Consider the following 19,156-nt stretch of genomic DNA (forward strand, 5'->3'; position numbering starts at 1 on the left):
ATTAGCACTTACAACATATGGTGTACAAGCAACTAGCTAAAAAATGCGCAGCCATGCTTCTAAGGACATTTGCTGAAAGCACCATAGCTGAAAGGGTGTCAATGACTTGGTCTATTGTCAGGTGGGAACAGCTGGTTGAGAGGTATGCGGACACACTTAGGCCAATTACTACACCTTGCATCTTTTGGGTGGAACTACCTGGAATTGAGCGAGTTGGAATATGTTCGTGGAACTGTCAGCCCCTCTTTACTCTCTTCATGTCTAGTTGTTGGGCTGACAGATGAATAAAATGGCTGTCTGCCTAGCTTGGAAAGTTCACCCCTCCTTCGACGGTAAGCGTGTATGTCCCCCCCTCTCTCTGCTGCCGGCCTTTCTCCCTTTGTTGCCCCAAACACGTCCAGAGATACGTTAATTTTTTAACCCCTCTGTCCAAATTGCGACCAATCACGACCCCGAAGGGAGGCCCCACCTACCAGGCTATAAAAGGCACAGTCTGCATCTCGGCGACACTCTTCTCGTCTCTCAGCTCGTCCGAGTCAGACCGACGTGACGTCACGCACATCCTCGCTGCGAACAGCCTTGACGACCTGCGGCTGGCCTTAGACGAAGCAAGTGAGGCGCCCATCATTGCCCCATCGTGTTTGCAAGCATTAGCTTCGTCAAAGGCGTGCTCTTCGAACTCGGCTACCACTAACCACCTCGGCAGTCACAACTACCAGGGAGTAACGGAGAATCTGTCCATCGCCGACCCTGCGACCGGACGACCAAACGAGACGACTCAGATCGGGCAGACAGGCAACCTGGTTCTCCGTCGCAGCCATCCGGGTCTTCCGAGGATCTCCACGATAACACTTCCACCATGGAAGAGACCACGTACACCCTGGAAGGGTTCGACTGGCCATTCGTGAACGAGCGACCCATCACCTTCGAGCAGCCGTTGCCCTCGGTGTGCGTCTGCGTGAACTGCGAGGTGGTTGCGGCCAATGCGGTGCTGCTTCCCTGCGGTCACACCTTGTGTGGTTTTTGCCTCAATGACGCTTGTGATGGTGGGGACAATTCAACTCGGCGCGAGAGCGGCAACCTCGAACACACGCACTGTTTCGGCTCGTGTCCCCTCGACGGTGAACCCTTCGAAAAGGAAGACGTCGTCGACCTGTGCTTCCCTTTGGAGCGTCTTATGGCCCTGCCGGTGTACTGTTTCCACGCCAGCTTGGGCTGCCCGTTCGACGGAGTACTTGGAGAGCTTCAGCATCACCTGCTGGAATGCATCTTCGGAACCGCGACCTTCGTGTTGACGACTCGGTGTTTGTAGCATCGCTGGCGCCGAGGCCTGGAGTCACCGGTGGATCAGTCAGCCCTGTGCAGATTACGATAGGGTTATAGTGCGCAAGAATTACGTAGCCTATGACCATGCGCGCTGAACGTCGAAGCACCTGCCTTCGAATATATGCCTGTACTGATCAAATGCGTAGTAAATATTGTTTGTCATTTTCCCCATTGTTCGATTCATTGCGTGCCATGTGGTGGTCGGCTGGAAACGGCCTGAACAGCTGCATCACGTTGATTAGGTATATACCAGGTATTTTTTCTCATGATGATTTTTTTTGTCATTTATCATTTAAAAAAGAAAGCCGCTAGGAGCGTAGTGAACGTGGCATTTATGTCACGAGGCTGGGTCACTCGATGGGTATATACTTGCCAGTATATAGCTTCAATGCGCGCGAAAAACTAGCAATCCCTGGCCTTATAATCAGCAAGTCTGATGACCTATTAATTGTGGTAGGTGGCGTACGAGTCTTTTGCTTTAAACAAATGCTATCGCTAAAGGTACGTCCGTCACTCTCTCTAAAATATAAAGGTGCGTTACACGTATTCCGCATTGTCTTTATGGATGCACTGGCGACGTTTCTCTTTGTTATTCTCCAAGTTTCGATTTCAGATACTTCGCTAATAAGCAATATTAACAGCCAAATAATGCTTTACCTCGCCTCACCGTCCATTCGATGGTGCAGCGTGCCTGTTTCTTTCCAGCCCGCTCACACAGGTGTGTCCGTCGTTGTAGTAACAACTACCGCGTTTGCTTGCAAAACGTTGACGCACGCTTTCCAAGGTATAACAACGCAATCCATATGGTGCGTGCCCGACTACATATTATGACAACGCGTGCTTATCGCAGATAGAGCGCTACGATGCAATGACGCCTTTCTACTTAGTGACTGAGTGATACGTGGAAATGCGATCGCGTTGCAGCCTTTCACAATTACCAACATGCCAAAGTTGAAACTTCAGCACACAAATGAACAAAATCCGTAACTAACCAACGTAGACAAGCGGAAATATCTCCGTACGGTAAGTTCCGTTGACTCTTTTTCAAATCGCCCGCACTTTTCGTTCGGAAATAGGTGTGAGTTACATTCTTGGTACCTTTTGCTTTTTTTCGCTCAAAGCAGTTCGTACTTCACGCTTCTTCGGAAGACTTCTTTAATCACATAGCTACGCAAATTATAATACAACCTAAATGTTGGTAGCCCGAGCTACGGCGTCGCATAAGAAGTGGCTCTGTATTACGTTTAAAAATATTTTCGCCCTTGCTAGTAGAATACACGCACTGCTACCTTGATGTTTCCAGATTCATCTACATCGAAATTAAATTATGGGGTTTTACGTGCCAAAACCACTTTCTGATTACGAGGCACTCCATAGTGGAGGACTCTGGAAATTTCGACCACCTGGGATTCTTTAACGTGCACCTAAATCTAAGTAGACGGGTGTTTTCGCAATTCGCCCCCATCGAAATGCGGCCGCCGTGGCCGCAATACGATCCCGCGACCTCGTGCTCAGCAGCCCAACACCATAGCCGCTGAGCAACCACGGCGGGTTCATCTACATCAAGCAGATTACGCTGTAAAAAAGGGGTTCTGCGCAATCTTAATCGAGAACACACGTACAGTAGCTCACTTTGGTCGTAATTAATGAGAACACAGTTGACGGCTCGCTTTTCTCGTGAAATATGCAGTGGCTGTTTGTGCTCAGGCGTTGCAATGAACATTAGAGTATATGGCCCAATAAAGTAAAACTATTCCAATATCTTTTTATTTCAATCTCCTGACGTCAAATCTGCGTAACCGCCGATGCAACCATCTAGCGGTCACCCGCAGGGTTATCTGAACATGCCAATCAAAAGCTCTCCTCGTTCACAGGATGTCACTTTTGTTTGCTTGAAAAACGAATAACATTGTCTACGCTGAGCGGCTGGCCTTATCTAATTGTCTGACAAGAGGCGAGGAACACGCTCAAGTGGAGAAGGTTTCGAGGGGGCGGAGGCACTGCACTGAAAATCGTTAACAGGATGAATAGGGTGGTGCCCGCGTCTACGTTTGGTCCCCTTTCCCTTTCTTGGCTCGCGGTAGCTTGGCTAAAATCGCGATGGCGTGCAACGGACAGTTAAAAATGCCTCTAAACGGATACCCAGTGAAGAAGAGTTGGCAGAACGATGTCGTAAACGTGCCGAAAGTGCTCGAAAAGGTTACATGGCCACGCAAAATCTTTATTATACGCAAATAAACCCATACTCTCCGGCAGATGCGAGTAGCCATTGCCGGAGCGATCGACAGTGGCCATCTTTTATTCCATTCGGAACGGGGCAGCCTGCGACTATTCAGGAGATAATTCAGTTTTGTTCTGCATATTAACGCATCGTTAACGCGTGCACATCACTTTGACGGGGTGAGTGTTTGCGGTTTTGTGACGGAGCGTGAAAATAGGTGAAGTGGCCAGGTGCTGCCTGTAAACTTTAGACCAATAACCGAGCACTAATGGCAAGAACGCGTCCAATCAGAAATAACTATTTTTCTTTTTTTCGGTCAAATCCTGCATAATAAGTGTGTACACGTCATATCATATAGGGACGTATCGCGGTTTTCGTGACGTCGCGTGGCACACAGGTTAAGTCGGGGTGGTCCAAAAAATTTATTGACCAATCGCGGAGGGCTGGTTGCACAATTGGAATAGAAAAGTTTGGAATAGTTTTACGTTATAGCGCCTCAAGTCATGTAAAGCGCACAGGAATTCGCTTCTAGGAACGCTGAAATCCACAAAAGTCATGAGGCAGAAATCTAAACAGTTTGCACTGAGTGGTTAATATGACAAGCATCGAAGCCATTGCAATTTGGCATTTTTGTTACCTTTGCGGTGATACCTTTGACTACTACGCTGGGTACGCACTTTGCATACGAATTTACTTGATGCTGTGGTTTTTTTTTGTTGTTGTTCGTATTTTTTGCTGTGACAATTTGCCTGACCTAGCTAAATACTTTTGAAGTTTGAAATGAAGTGAAATACTTTTGAAAAATAATGAAGTTTCTTTCGCTGCTCTTAAGTGCGCTAGAGAGAACGTGTAGAAACAGTGGAATAAAGGTGCGTATGAGCCGACAGCGCATTAAACCTGGCTGTAGAGCATCAGTGAGAACGTGTCACAAACACTTTCGAAGAAATTCTGAGAGAAAACAAAAACAATTTAAATGAGGAAATTAAAATTACGTTGATCCGACGCAATGTGGGAATCGATGAAAGCGAAGGTTTCAGTGCTGATTGCTTTGATTGAGGATAATTAGCGGTGATGTTTACGGGGAATGCTTAATTCCCTCAACTTTCAGTCGAACGCGACATTGGTGAGTTGATGTTAAACGTTACCTTGCGTGCACCACTGTTGTTTGTCTGCGTACTATAAACAGAACACACTTAGAGTTGTTTCCTTGAGGCATTGTTTTGCGCTATTTTTCTTAACCTCGGAGAGAGTTGAGCATTGTCATTGCCTCACATGGCACATCGCATCGTGGCAGAAGCGTGAAACTTGAAATTGATTACGCGGCTGTACCTACCGAAACAATAATCGGATTGTGAGGCACGATGTAGTGCGGAACCCATATTAATTTTGACACCGTGGCGTTCTTTAACGTGCTCTAAAATCGAAGTGCCACTGCGCTTTCTATTTCGCTCCTGCCTAAATGCGGCTGCCGCAGTCGTCATCAAATCCGCGACCTCTAGCAATGACATAGCCACAAAGATACCGCGGCGGGCACAGAAGTGTTGATTTGATGTGCGCATGTACGCTACCGTAGTGTCGAATGGACTCTGCGGTGCGCTTTTGTAATACGGCTCTGCTTCTTCACGCCCTGTGTAAGTTGTCCGTTAGAAATATTTAAGCGGTGTTTATTTTTGAGAAATATCAGAAACGTACCGTGCCGCACCCTGCACCTAAGTTTATCCAGTTTTCCTGGAACCCCTCTCGTGTTGTAGTAGTAGCGTTTCCTTGCCTTCTCGCGTCTCCTTTTCGCAATCCCCCTCCCTCCCAACCCCTATTTGTATGGGAACGGCCTGTTCTCCCCCATCGTCTCTAAAGTTCCATCTACGTCCCCTCTGGACTCGCACATTAGTAATAAGGTAAGTGCTGCAGTTTCTGGAACGATTGTGGAGGGGTCACGGATAATTCAGCTGTCAAGAGGGGGATGTGTTGACCAGGGACCTCCAGAGGGCATTGTGCACAAATCCGACGCGGCGATGCACAAAGATGTTACTCGCGTCCTTACACTGGAAGCGTAGCGCGGGAAGGACGATTCACAAGTACCAGACGGGACAAGCGCCAACTTTCAACACTGCGTTTATTGCGGCAGAGTAGCATATACACGCTGCTGATTCTGCTAAGAGACAGAAGAACATAAAAGCTTGACAAAAAATTGGAGGACGCTTAAGCTTCGCCTTCAAGAGTGGAACGCGACAGCGTTCCCGTCGACCCGCCAAGCGGTGTAAGACAATGCGCTACGGCGCAGCGATCACTTACGAGGCGCCCTGCATCGTACTTTGCGCCCACCTACCAAGCGGTGGGCGTCGAGCAACGCAGCGTTCGGCGCGGCAACGAAACGTGCGCCTGAGCAAGCGGAACGAACCAATGAACTCGGTGTCTCGGAGGGGGAAACGATCTACGGCAGCCAAACGTCGTGATCGGCACGGGCAGAGAGATAGATAGATAGTAATGTAAAGAAAGGAACGGCGCTTGATTCTGCAACCCGTGTGAGAGCACGGCGAAGCGTCGTCAGGGGAGAGGGAGTGGGGGCCGCGACGCGCCTGGCACCGGTCCCCGCACAGCCCCAATGCGCGCGTGGCGCGCCACCTTTCGGGGCAGCGCCGTACATTGAGAGGAGGGGGTCTTCTGTGTTTGCCGCAAGATGGCTCTGCGTGTGCCGTAAGCGCAGAAGATATGTAGCGGAAACGTACTTCGCTGCTCGTGTAACTGCGACTTCTGTAAGTTACATGCTCATAATTACCGATATACACCGCAGTATAACTTTCTACGGCACGTTTCTAAAGCAACACCGCATTCACTAGAAGCGCTTTTGTACCGCTTTCAAGCATCGAACCCCTGGCTGAGTGGTAGCGTCTCCGTCTCACACTCCGCAAACCCTGGTTCGATTCTCACCCAGCCCATCTTGGAAGTTGTTTTTTTTATTTATGAAATGCCTGCCATGATTTATCGCTCACGGCCAACGCCGCGGACGCCGGCGACACCGGCTTTTCGGCGACACGAGCTCCTTAACGCTATCGCGTTAAAACGCCACATGTCGTCATGCCATGGATTCAAGCTCTGTAGTAGATAATGCCACAGACGGCCCGCAGACGCATAGATCACCTGCCCGTGCAATCTCGGATGCTTCCTTGATTTCTCTTGTCAGGTCATTGCGGCACCGGTGCAGAATGGCCGTCTTATCGAACAACGGATGGCAAGGTGGTTATGTAACACACTTTTTGCAATAGGCCGCCAGATGACCGTCTGTGGAAAGATTGCTTACTTTAACTGTGCTCTTGTTGACTCACATTCAAACATCTGCCCGTTTGGCTAATGTAGTACCTTCCACGCGAGAGTGGAATTTTGTACACAACCCCCTCCTGCAAGGCACATAGACACATCTGTGTTTTATTGTTGATTCAGCCTTCCGCGTTCGAAAAGGTCAGCTCTTTTTGCAGACACTGAGCAGCTTTTTTGGCACATGTATATCTTCATCTAAAAATCCACAATAACGTTCGGGGGTTTCCGCACGGCCAATTCGATGTAATAAATGTTTTGTGTACGGAGTGGCTAACCTTAATCCATGAATAAGGGTTTCCATATTTCTGTCTAATGGCAATGAAAATTTGAATTCAATGAATGGTCAATACGATACACATCCGGGCTTGTAGAATTCTGGTCAAACCACGTATTTTTAAACATTTTGAAAGACGTTGTCGTTATAATGCAGCGTAATTCATTCTTTGATAATGGGAGCGTAACCCCATCAACATAGAGGTGCGCTTGTCGTGCAGCTTATTCGCCTGCTGTGTGGCCAGTAATGTTACAATGCCCTGGCTTTCACTGGAATGCTAATTCATGGTTCGCTTGGCTTGCCTTTGTGAGGTCTTTGAGTGTTTCGTAAATGTCGCATTGCTGCAGCAAGCGAACAGATATGAAACTATAATGTAAACGTGCTAGTTGTCTCCCTGGTTGTTAGGCCACGTGCTGTCGGTGACACATGTGCTGCGAGCACGTGATCGGGCTCGAGATTCCTCGATTGTGACGCTAGAGGCCGCTCCGAATTTCGTGAATTATATATTCACAAAATTTTCTTCGCATGTACAGTTTTCGGATAGGCTCATGACTGCTGCATACGGTATGCGGTAAGAATGTATACCGCCGAGGGATATGCAGTGTTTGATTGATGGGTGTAGCTCTTGCGCCTGTGTAATGAGAAAATAAAATACTGCTTCGCTGGGCGTCAGAGTCAAAGAAAAGTGGCCCGCTTATCATAGTAAGTCAATCACCGTCCCAAACCTGACCCCTATTATCAGTGCACGGACAAAACAATTTATTACAACCAAGCACCATGTCGCTCCCTCATTCTGTCTTTTTACCGCGCTCCCCACCCTTCTTCTTTTTTTCTTTTTGCGAAGGAACTTCACTTCACCGCGCATTCGGTGGTACTAAGTTATTCACGCTCTCCGCAAGGGCGTGGGTAAGGGTCACTTACGCATACATAAAAGCGCGTCTAAGGAAATTGTTGCTGCCATGAAGAAGCAAAGTGCCCACGTCCGAACGCTGGCATCAGCGACGTGATTTTAATAACTCCTTACAACCCTGCTTAGCATTCTGTCTCTAGACCATTTGAAAAAGAAAGAAGCACATTCTGTGCATGCTCCCGATAAATATTTTCACACCTAAATACCCGCACCGACAAACTAGGGCAACAATGTATTGTTCCCATTCACCAGCTTATCCTTTACAGATTCTAGAACTCTGGACATTCTTCGACTGTGCAAGTGTTCGGCGGTGTTGAATCCTATCGAATGGCATACAATAGAATTCTTGGGGGAACAGGAGTCGGGTGTGGTGGAACTGCAAGGGAGCGACTGGAAATGTTCATAGTAGTTGCACTGCTTTTCTGTTTCCCTTCCTCGTTGGGAAGAGAGGGATCGCACTTGGTGGACAAGACGCACACGGCCGCCACATTTCGATGAGAGCGGAACGAATACCATCGACAATGGATGCCAATGGAAGCGAACTGTCCAAACGAACGAGCCAACGACAGTCTCACCCCCCCCTCCCCCCCGTCTCGTTGCCGCGAATCCTCGCCACTCGGTTGTGCAAAAGTACGAACCCTTTCTCTTGGCACCTTAGTTGAACTTGGCTTGCTGCTGGGCTAGTTAGTTCAGGGTGTAGAGTAAAACTAAAAACAAGCGCGAAAAATTATGCAGATCTGACGCACTGTGTGAATCGACGCAACCGATGCTTTCTGGTCTGGTTGGTTTGATCGACGATTATGAGCAGTGACATTGATGGCGAAAGCTTAATGTTAATTGATGTTAAATGTTCCCTGGCGTGCACCACAGCTGTTTGTCTGCATAGTACACAGAAAGAACGGGGAGGAGTGTTTGCTTGAGGCGTTATTGTGAACTATATTTCATAACTTACGTGAGGGTTGAGCAATGTCATTGCCTCACTACGCACATCGCATGGTCGCCGAAGTATTAACGTTGAATTGGATTGCTCGGCTATGCGTCCCAAAACCACAATCGGATTATGAGGCGCGCCCTATATAGAGGCGGACTACGGATTTTTGACACCATGTTGTTCTTTAACCTGTCCCAAAATCCAAGTAGAAGTGCGTTTTATATTTCGCCCCTGTCGAAATGGAACTAGCGCGGTCAGGATCAAATCCGCGACCTCGAGCGATGCCATCGTCGCAAAGCTACTGCGGCGGGCAAAGAAGTGCTGATTTGTCGTGCGACCGCTTCCGTATTGCCGCCGGCACCATGCGGTGCGCTTTAATAATGCGGCTCTGCTTCTGCACGCCCTGCGTAATTTGTCCGCTTGAAATATTTGCATGGTGCTTATTTTTCAGGAATAGCAGAAACGTACTCTGCCGCACCTTGAACATTAGCCTATCCAGTTTCACCGCAATCGCTGTCGTATAGTGGTGGGGTTTGCTTGCCTTCTCCCATCAATAACCCCCCCCCCCCTTGTATCGAACTGCCGCTTCTCCTCCCTCCTCTGTACAGTTCTATGTAGGTTCTGTCTCGACTCGCACGTTAGCAGAAAGGAAAACGCTGCAGTTTCTGCAATGCTTTTTAGGGCGGTCACGGGTAATTACAGCTGTCAAGAGGCTAATGTGAAGATGCCCAGGAAGCTTGGCAGAACATGTGCACATTCGACGCGGTGGGCCCAAACAAGTTTCTCGCGTCGCCTTTCCTTTCTGACTCGCCTCTAACATGTATATACATGGTCTAACCTCCTCCCCGCTCGACGCGGTGTGCCAGACAGCAACAGCAGCAGTGGGAAAGTCGAAGGAAGAAGCAAGCTTCAATTTCAAATGATTATCTTTTATTTACCTGAGCTGGGGCTACGTTGAAAATATAGCGAAAACACTTTCAACCGAACACTGGCATAACGCTGTATTGTCCCCATTTGGCATCTTCGCCTTTACCATCCCACAAACGCACACACCCAACTTCTCTGGGAGTGTTTGTTACTGCTAAGGGCTACTGAATTTCAAGAAGAGCTTAGCTGGGTCAATAGGAATGGGCCGTGGGCTATTTCAACAACAGGAAATTATAGGAGTACATGAAAATGCATTTGTGTTCGTGCATCATCCTTGGTGGAAAATGGAAAGGGTTGATGCATCGCATTTGAGACAAATGCCTGTAGACAGGAGGTTTTTCATTGAACAGTGAACATTGATTACGCTTGAAAGTAAATATTCCACGATGAGCGCCACTGTGAGAAGATAAAAGAGATGGGCGTTGAGTGTTCCACTGTCATGCCGTAATCATCGAGCAGGGCTTTCTGGTCCTTCCTGCACGCGTAATTCATACAAAAAACAAAGTATCGAGTAATTTGTTATGCAAATTGGGTACCCAGTGTAGCAATCAGATGTATCACCGCGAAGATAACGAAAATTCCACATTAAAAAGGCTTCTGTGCTTGTCATAAAAACCACTGAGTACAAACTGTCTAGATTTCTGGATCATGATTTTTGTAGATTTCAGCGTTCCTAGAAACTAATTACTGTGCGCTCTACGTAACTTGAACTCTAACCTTCATTGTAACGGGCTGACCAAAAACAGCCACAGCATGTTTCATTAGAAAAGCGAGCTCTCAGCTGCGTTTACACACTGAATACCATCAAAGGTATCTAATGTTCGTGCGTTCTCGATTACGTTTGGAGAGAAGCCAGTCTATACAGCATAAGCTACTTGATGTAGACGAAGACAGCAGCATCGAGGTAGCAGTGCGTGTGTTCTACTGACAAAAGGAAAATGCTATTAAACGTAAAACAGAACCACGTCTTATACGATAGCGCAAGTCGCACTGCCAACATTTAAGTTTATATTTGAGATTTGCGAAGGGGTGTCATTAAAGCAGTCTCCCAAAGATGCTTCAAGAATGGACTGCTGCGAGCGAAAAAGGAGAAAGCACAAGGGTCATTCACCCCTGTTTGCCAACGCGAGATGCAGGTGACTTCGGGAACAGTCGGCGCAACTTACTATACAGAGAAGAGCTTCTCTTCTAAGCTTTAAATCGCTAAGGATTTTGTTAATTTGTGTATTGCAGTTTCGACTGACATCTTCGTAATTGTGAAATGCTGCAAGACGATCGGATTTTCACAAATCAGTTGGTCGATAAACAGCGAAGCGTCATTGCATCGTTGCACTGTAGTTGGGTTAAGCACGCGTTGTCCTAGTACGGGGTCGGGGAGGCACCATATGGATGGCGTTGTTATGATACCTTGGCAATTGCGCGTCAACGCCATGGAAGCACAAGTGGCAGTGGTCACTGCAGTGACGAGCACTCCCGTGAGAGCGGGCTGCGAACAGGCACGCTGCACCACTGAATAGACAGTGACGCGAGGTAAACCTATATTTAGCTGTCAATATTGCTTATTAGTGAAGAATCTGGAATCTGGAAGATAACAAAGAGAACCGCCGCCCGTGGACCAATAAAGACCATGGCTGACGCGTCTAACGTACCTTCAAACGTTGGAGAGAGTGTCGGGCGTGCCCTTAGCCACAACATTTTTTTTTAACGCGGAAGACTCGTACGCTCACTGCAACTAATTATCAGGTCATCAGACAGGAACGATGTAAGGCCAGTTATTGCTAGTTTATTGCGCGCATTGAAATTATATACTGGCAAGTACAAACCCATCGAGTGATTCCACCTAGTGGCATAGAAGCCGCGTTGGCATAGAAGCCGCATAGAAGACTCCTACGCTTTCTTTTCTAAATCCTAAATGTGAAAAACAATAATGACGAAAAACCACCTGGTATGTATCCAATCAACGTGATGCAGCAGTTCAGGCCGTTTCCAGCCGACCACCGCATGGCACACAAATAATGGAGCAATTGGGAAAAGGACAAACAATATTTATTGCGCACATGAGCAGTACAGGCATATCTTCAAAGTAGCTGCTTCGAAGTTTAGTGCACATGGTCACAAGCTACACAATCCTTGCGCACTGTTGAGCGTATCATAATATGCACAGGGTCGACTGATCCACCGGTGACCCCAGGCCTATGCGCCAGAGATGTTACCACCCCCGAGGCGCCAACACGGAGGTCTCGGTTCCGAAGAGGCATTCCTGCAGGTGATCCTGAAGTTCTCCAAGCTCACCTTCGAACGGGCAGCCCCAGCCGCCATTATAGCAGTACACGGGCAGCACCATAAGATACTCCACAGGGAAGTGCAGCTGGACGAAGTCTTCCTCGGCGAAGGCTTTACCGTCGAGGGGACACGAGCCGAAACGGTGCGTGTCTTCGAAGCTGCCGCTCTCGCTCCGATTTGGATTACTGCCGCTATCACAAGCGTCTTGGAGGCACAAACCACACAAGGTGTGACAGCAGGGAAGCAGCACAGCATCGGCCGCAACCACCGCGCAGTTCACGCAGACGCGCACCCACGGGAACGGCTGCTCGAAGGTGATGGGTCGTTCGTTCACGAATGGGCAGTTGAACCCTTGCAGGGTGTACGTGGTCGCTGCCATGGTCTAAGCGTTATCGCGGAGATCCTCGGAAGACACGGATGACTGCGACGGAGAACCAGGTTGCCGTTCTGCCTGGTCTGAGTCGTCGTCGTCTCGAGCGGTAGTCAGGTCGCGGGGTCGGCGATGGACAGATTGTCCGTTCCTCTCTGGTAGTTGTGGCTCACTAGGTGGTTCGTGGCAGCCGAGTTTGAAGAGCGCGCCTTTCTCGAAGCTATTGCTTGCAAGACGATGAGGCAATGATGGGCGCCTCACTGTATTCGTCTACGGCCAGCCGCAGGTCGTCAAGGCTGTTTGCTGCGAGGATGTGCGTGACGTCACGTCAGTCTGACTCGGACGCACTGAGACGAGAAGAATGTCGCCGAGATGTACACTGTGCCTTTTATAGCCTGGTAGGTGGGGCGTCCCTTCGTGGTCGTGATTGGTTACAAGTAATTGGAGGGAAGGTTCGAAAAATTATCGAATCACTGGACGTTCTTGGGGCAACAATGGGAGACATGTCGGCAGCAGAGAGAGAGGGGGAGAGAATGGACGCCCACAGTCTTCGTCGAAAGAGGGGTGAACTTTTCCAAAGTATGCAAAGAGGAATTTATTCTTCATCTGTGAGCGCAACAACTAGACAAAGAAGAAAAAAGGGGCTGACAGTTCACGAACATATTCCAACACTTGATTCTCGGTACTTGGAGAAAAAATGAATGCGACCTATGGCATTTGGCCTAACCCTGTCCGCATAGCTCTCAACCAGCTGCTCCCACCTGACAATAGACTAAGTTACTGACACCCAAGCTTACAGCTACGGTGCTTTCAGCAGATGTCGTTAGAGCATGGTTGTGCATTTTTTAACTAGTTGCTATTACACTGTATGTTGTAAGTGCTAATAGGCCAGGCTGTTTAAAGGCGGAAGGCTCTTGTAAACAGAAGCACTAGCCAAATATTTATAACAATAAACGAAATGAATAAGGTTCGCCTAATTGAAGTTCGCCTACATATATATAGTCATTTGAAAAGAAGCCGAAACTGGCACCATGGACACCATAGAGGAAATTACTTGTGCTTAAGAAATGAAATAAAGAAACGATAAATAATAAAAATAATAGCGGAGGAAAAAACAACTTCCCGCACATGGGAACGATCCTTTCCCCATCCACTTTCATGGGGAGTTATGTTTCCTGTTAGATCCCTGGAAGGGTTAGCGCCAACGCCACCACTCACACTCCGTGGCCGCGGAAGCGGTTATATATATATATATATATATATATATATATATATATATATATATATATATATATATATAACAACAGCAGCGGTGCACGCAAGGTAACGTTTATTATCAACGCACTAAGCGTTGAAGGAGTTAGGCTTCCGCTGCTGACATCCTCGCTAATTATCGTCACTCAAGACAACCATTGCAGAAAGCTTCGCTTACATCGATTCCGACAGTGCGAGGGAATTCCGTAACTATACATGTGAAACAAATTTTGCTTCCGTATTTATTCCGATTTCCTTGAATTTATTTGGACGCCCTCCAGGCTTAAAATTCATCCCGTGAGATTTGCAAGGACAAACGCGGACTTCGAATGCATCTCCTTTTGATGCACCTGTGTGACAGTCAAAGTACTGTGACCGCTGTGACTGGGGTGTTGTTGTCATTCAGCATCTTGGCCTTTACCACACCTGTACCGTGCACACCCATCTACTGTGGAACGGTTTGACATTCCTGAAATTCGATGAATGGCACTGTACAATGCATCTCGGTCGCCTAATGTGGGGAACTATGAGGAAAGTACATTTTGGTGTGATTCCCGGAACGGCTTCTTGCTCGCCCTTCTTTTCTGGTTGGGAAAGGGGAACGTAGGTCCGAGAGTGTCTCATCGAAGAGCAGCCTTGCCTGGCAACCGTGATGAATTTCGCTCGATATGCAGCACTGTTAAAAGTCAAACGGAACGGGCACATCGTCAATCATCGACGACTGGAGCCGCGTAACTGCACCAACGATGCGCGGTCAAACGAAATTAAAGTGTGCCTGCTTGATTGGTGTTGCTTATTGCAAGTACTGCCCGAAATACTCGTTTTACAGCCATGCGATGAGGCGCGTGGTTTCTAGGTTTGGTACAAGAGGTCCACTAAAATTTACAGGTTGTCAATTTCTCGATCGGGTCTTCACACAAAAGAACCAACTAATATTGCGGCTGAAAGTATAGCACTGGGAGAAAAAAACGCAAAATGACGGCACAATGACATCCAAGGACGTTTATCACGGGCTATATAACATAGGTTTTGTACATTCGTCGAAAGAAATTCGTCAAAATAAGAATTTCTTGTGCACCTTCTTTTTTAGTTCATCGGAAATTCGAGAGAAGCTACCGCAGTTCTTACACATGCAACTTGATGTTCTCCGGGCGAGTGAACACTGAATTACTTGTTGCCTGCAGTTGAACACTAGCTGTGGGTGCGTCAAGAAGATGTACTGCACCACCCTTGATCAACAATGCGTGAAAAAATATGAAGGGACACATTCCAGGCAATTTCGCATATATTATAATTGGGAGCTGTGACTGTCCACGTTACAATGTGCCAAGAAAAGTGCTCGTGATCGTGCTCGAAAAACTGGAGAATCGCCCCTTCAGAGAAGAGAACATTTTAGGACACTGGTCCAGACGGGTTTCGGCACTCAAGGTATTAAGGGCTTTGCTCAAGCTCTTAAAGACATGTGAATTGACTAACCGCCTCTGACTATTGTTGCGCGTAACATCGCGTTACTGTGCGAATTTTCTTGTTTTTTTCTCTCTCTTCCTTCTCCTTTTATTTCCCTTACCCCTTTCCCTAGCACAGGGTAGCCTGCCGGAATTTACACTGGCTAACCTCCCTGTGATACGATATCGCCAATGCTATTCACAGCGTGTTTACAGGAGGTATTCAGAGACCTGGATTGGGAAGAATTGGGTATAAAAGTTAATGGAGAATACCTTAGTAACTTGCGATTCGCTGATGATATTGCCTTGCTTAGTAACTCAGGGGACCAATTGCAATGCATGCTTACTGACCTGGAGAGGCAAAGCAGAAGAGTGGGTCTAAAAATTAATATGCAGAAAACTAAAGTAATGCTTAACAGTCTCGGGAGAGAACAGCAATTTACAATAGGCAGCGAGGCACTGGAAGTCGTAAGGGAATACATCTACTTAGGGCAGGTAGTGACGGCGGATCCGGATCATGAGACGGAAATAATCAGAAGGAATAAAAATGGGCTGGAGTGCGTTTGGCAGGCATTCCCAAATCATGAACAGCAGGCTGCCGTTATCCCTCAAGAGAAAAGTATATAATAGCTGTGTCTTACCAGTACTCACCTACGGGGCAGAAACCTGGAGGCTGACGAAAAGGGTTCTACTCAAATTGAGGACGACACAACGAGCTATGGAAAGAAGAATGATAGGTGTAACGTTAAGGGATAAGAAAAGAGCAGATTGGGTGAGGGAACAAACGCGAGTTAATGACATCTTAGCTGAAATCAAGAAAAAGAAATGGGCATGGGCAGGACATGTAATGAGGAGGAAAGATAACCGATGGTCATTAAGGGTTACGGACTGGATCCCAAGGGAAGGGAAGCGTAGCAGGGGGCGGCAGAAAGTCAGGTGGGCGGATGAGATTAAGAAGTTTGCAGGGACGGCATGGCCACAATTAGTACATGACCGGGGTTGTTGGAGAAGTATGGGAGAGGCCTTTGCCCTGCAGTGGGCGTAACCAGGCTGATGATGATGATGATGATGATGAACCTCCCTGTCTTTCCTTCCCTTTTGTCTGTCTCTCTTCTGCATCGCTTCCGTTTCCTCGAACGCCGTCGCTATCGTGGCGCGTCCATCGGGACGTAGATATCAGTTTCATAAGGCATGGCAAATTGACGTGAATGCATAAAAGGACAATCCTCGGTGGCGTCAAAAAGCGGCTGAGCACGTACGTGAAAAACCGGCGTCGACACTACTGAACAGTTCAGCTCAGGCTAAGGAAAGGAAACATGAAGTGATATCACAGCGGGTCCCGTGCCATGCAGGTATAGCAGGCAATGAACTTGCGAACCCATTGGCAAGAACGACCCATAAGGATGCAAAAATTCAACTCATTCCTTTATCGCCAATGGACACAAAACGGATATTGAGAGTACTAAAGAAAGAGTGGTGTATGTCCACATGGTTCATTGAAAACACTAAGGAATCGATTCTTTACGAAGTGGACCCAAAACACAAATAGCAGCTGGATGTACATCTTTCTAGAAGTACCGAGATACTAATCCATTGACTGCGCCTAGGGACAGCTTACACCAAACATTTCGTACATCGACTCAAACGGGCTAATTCCCCGGCCTGCTCCTGTGGCCACGACGATGAGTATGTTCGCCACTCCTCGAATGCCTCTGATACGAGATGGAAAGACGGCATCTAGAACAAGAGCTACACTGCATCGATCCTCGCCGGCCTTTCTTACTCGCAAAATTGCTGGGCCCACGGCCATCGAAAACAGCACAGCGAAAAGCATTGAACACACTTGAACATTTTTATGAAGAAACAAACATCCTTAACAAGTATTAGGTATTGTACTGAATAATCACACGATGTTTCTATAACGTCATTTTATTATTTGTAATTATTAGTGCTTGTATACATCGTGTTATACAATTTTGCTCTGTGCGTGAATTATTTTAAGTGTAATTCCTCATCTGTTTATATGCTCATCGATGTCTGCATCACGGCCGTTTGTGTATGTTTGTGACTTTGTTTACGAAATCATTGTGCTGCAACTTACATTTGACTTCTATACTGTTACGTTCATGGCCGTATAGGACTGTGCTGTGCATTTCTGACCGCACGAAGTGATTTCGTTTCATTTTCCTACACATTTCCTTATATTGCTGTTTCCACAATGAGAAAAGGAGTAGCCGTCACTATTATAAGGTGACTACGTCTTTTTCTTTCATTTTCAGTTCAATGAAAAAAAAAGAATGAACACGAGGTAGCGCTCTGCATTTTATGCAAACCATGGGCTTGCTAGCAGAGTTCATAAAAGACACGAGATCCTAACACACGTTTTCCATCACATAGTGTGATACAATAACAGTTGTCACACGAATGCGATACCTTAGTGTTGCATATATAGTTGGAGAATAGTGCCATGTAGGAACACAAATACTTTGTGTCCCGCATTGTTTTTTGTCGTTTTGGGTAACCATCGACTCGATAATTACCGTTCAGAGCGGCAATTCTTTCAGAGCTCCACAGGCTCCACGTAGACCTCAGGCTTTGACACTAAGGCTTCTACAGACGGGGTCATGCCCAAACCCCTGCTTCTTCACAAGATGTACCCCGAAATTCAGACAACAAATGCATGTGCACTATGCAATGACTAAGGGAACTTACCTCACATGCTCTGGCGATGCCCAGCGTTACGCAGCGATGAAAGCAACACTTCTTCACGCTGTGATGCGGTCCTACAGAGCTCCAACATCGAAGATCAGTTATGGGCTGTCCAACGGGCCCGCGACGCGGCGGAGAGGCTCGGCCTCTCTGTCCCGACGTGGGAGAGGCCCGCTAAAGTTGAGGCTAAATAAAGTTGTTCATCCATCCATCCATCCATCCATCCATCCATCCGTCCATCCATCCATCCATCCATCCATCCATCCATCCACAAACAATGGTTGCAGCATTTTATTCGGCGAAGTGTTCCAAATGCGCGCCAAGTTCAGCATGTCTTCGGACTTCAGAAAGGGGGGTTGTCGTGACACGAATCGGAGGTGGCGTTCTCCAGTTACCAAAAAAAAACTGAATGGAGTCCTAATGAGAAGAAGAAGGGTTAACCGAGGGGCGCAGTTTTTATTATGATATCATAAGAAGCCAACAAACAAAGACATCAAGGAAAACACAGGGGAAATTACTTGTACTTACCGAGTGAGCTAAATAATTGATAAATCAACGGCAATGAAAGTTGTTGAAGAAACAACTTGCCACAGGTGGGAAACGATCCCACGTCTTCGCGTTACGCGTGCGATGCTCTAACCAATTGCGTTACCCCGGCGCGGTTCCCCCGTCCACTTTTGTGGGAGTTTATGTGTTACTACTAGAAGTAACTTTGGGAGTGTTAGCCAGCGCCACCACTCGCAAACCTTGGCGTCGGACGTGGAACATCCTTTCTTCCGCAGGCGTCACGAGTACGTGACGTCGGAATATTCTTCATAATCTGAATATCACCTCATGATGCTCAAGAACAAAGAAACAGGCGGCTTTGAACTTCTTCCTTAAATACATAAAGTTCCCGTCGCAGAAATATTCACAGCAGAAATACCAGGTGGGCCTATTGTGTCTAATAAGACACCTACCGAGCCATTATCTAAATTCCTAAATAACCACCTATCAAACGTAACCACCACCCTCCCATCTCTTGTTCAAGACATGCTGCACGTCTTTCCAATTTGTCGACTACACCAACTTTAACCAAATCCTTTCCGACTGCATTATTCCAGTCACTTTGGATGTTTCTAGCCTTTACGCTAACACACCCATGAGTGAAGGAATCGAAGCCGCATCGAAATCCCTCGCAATCTATCCCCA

General features: G+C 47.3%; 1 protein-coding gene across 1 annotated transcript; it reads left to right on the top strand.

Annotated features, from left to right (window-relative positions):
* Positions 1-859: 859 nt before the first annotated feature.
* On the top strand, positions 860-1,312 carry LOC142558507 (uncharacterized). The gene has a single exon (XM_075670635.1). The coding sequence runs from the start codon at positions 860-862 to the stop codon at positions 1,310-1,312; it is 453 nt and encodes a 150-aa protein (XP_075526750.1).
* Positions 1,313-19,156: the final 17,844 nt, after the last annotated feature.

The sequence above is a fragment of the Dermacentor variabilis genome, chromosome 9, assembly GCF_050947875.1.
Source record: "Dermacentor variabilis isolate Ectoservices chromosome 9, ASM5094787v1, whole genome shotgun sequence".
Taxonomy (NCBI): Eukaryota; Metazoa; Arthropoda; class Arachnida; order Ixodida; family Ixodidae; genus Dermacentor; species Dermacentor variabilis.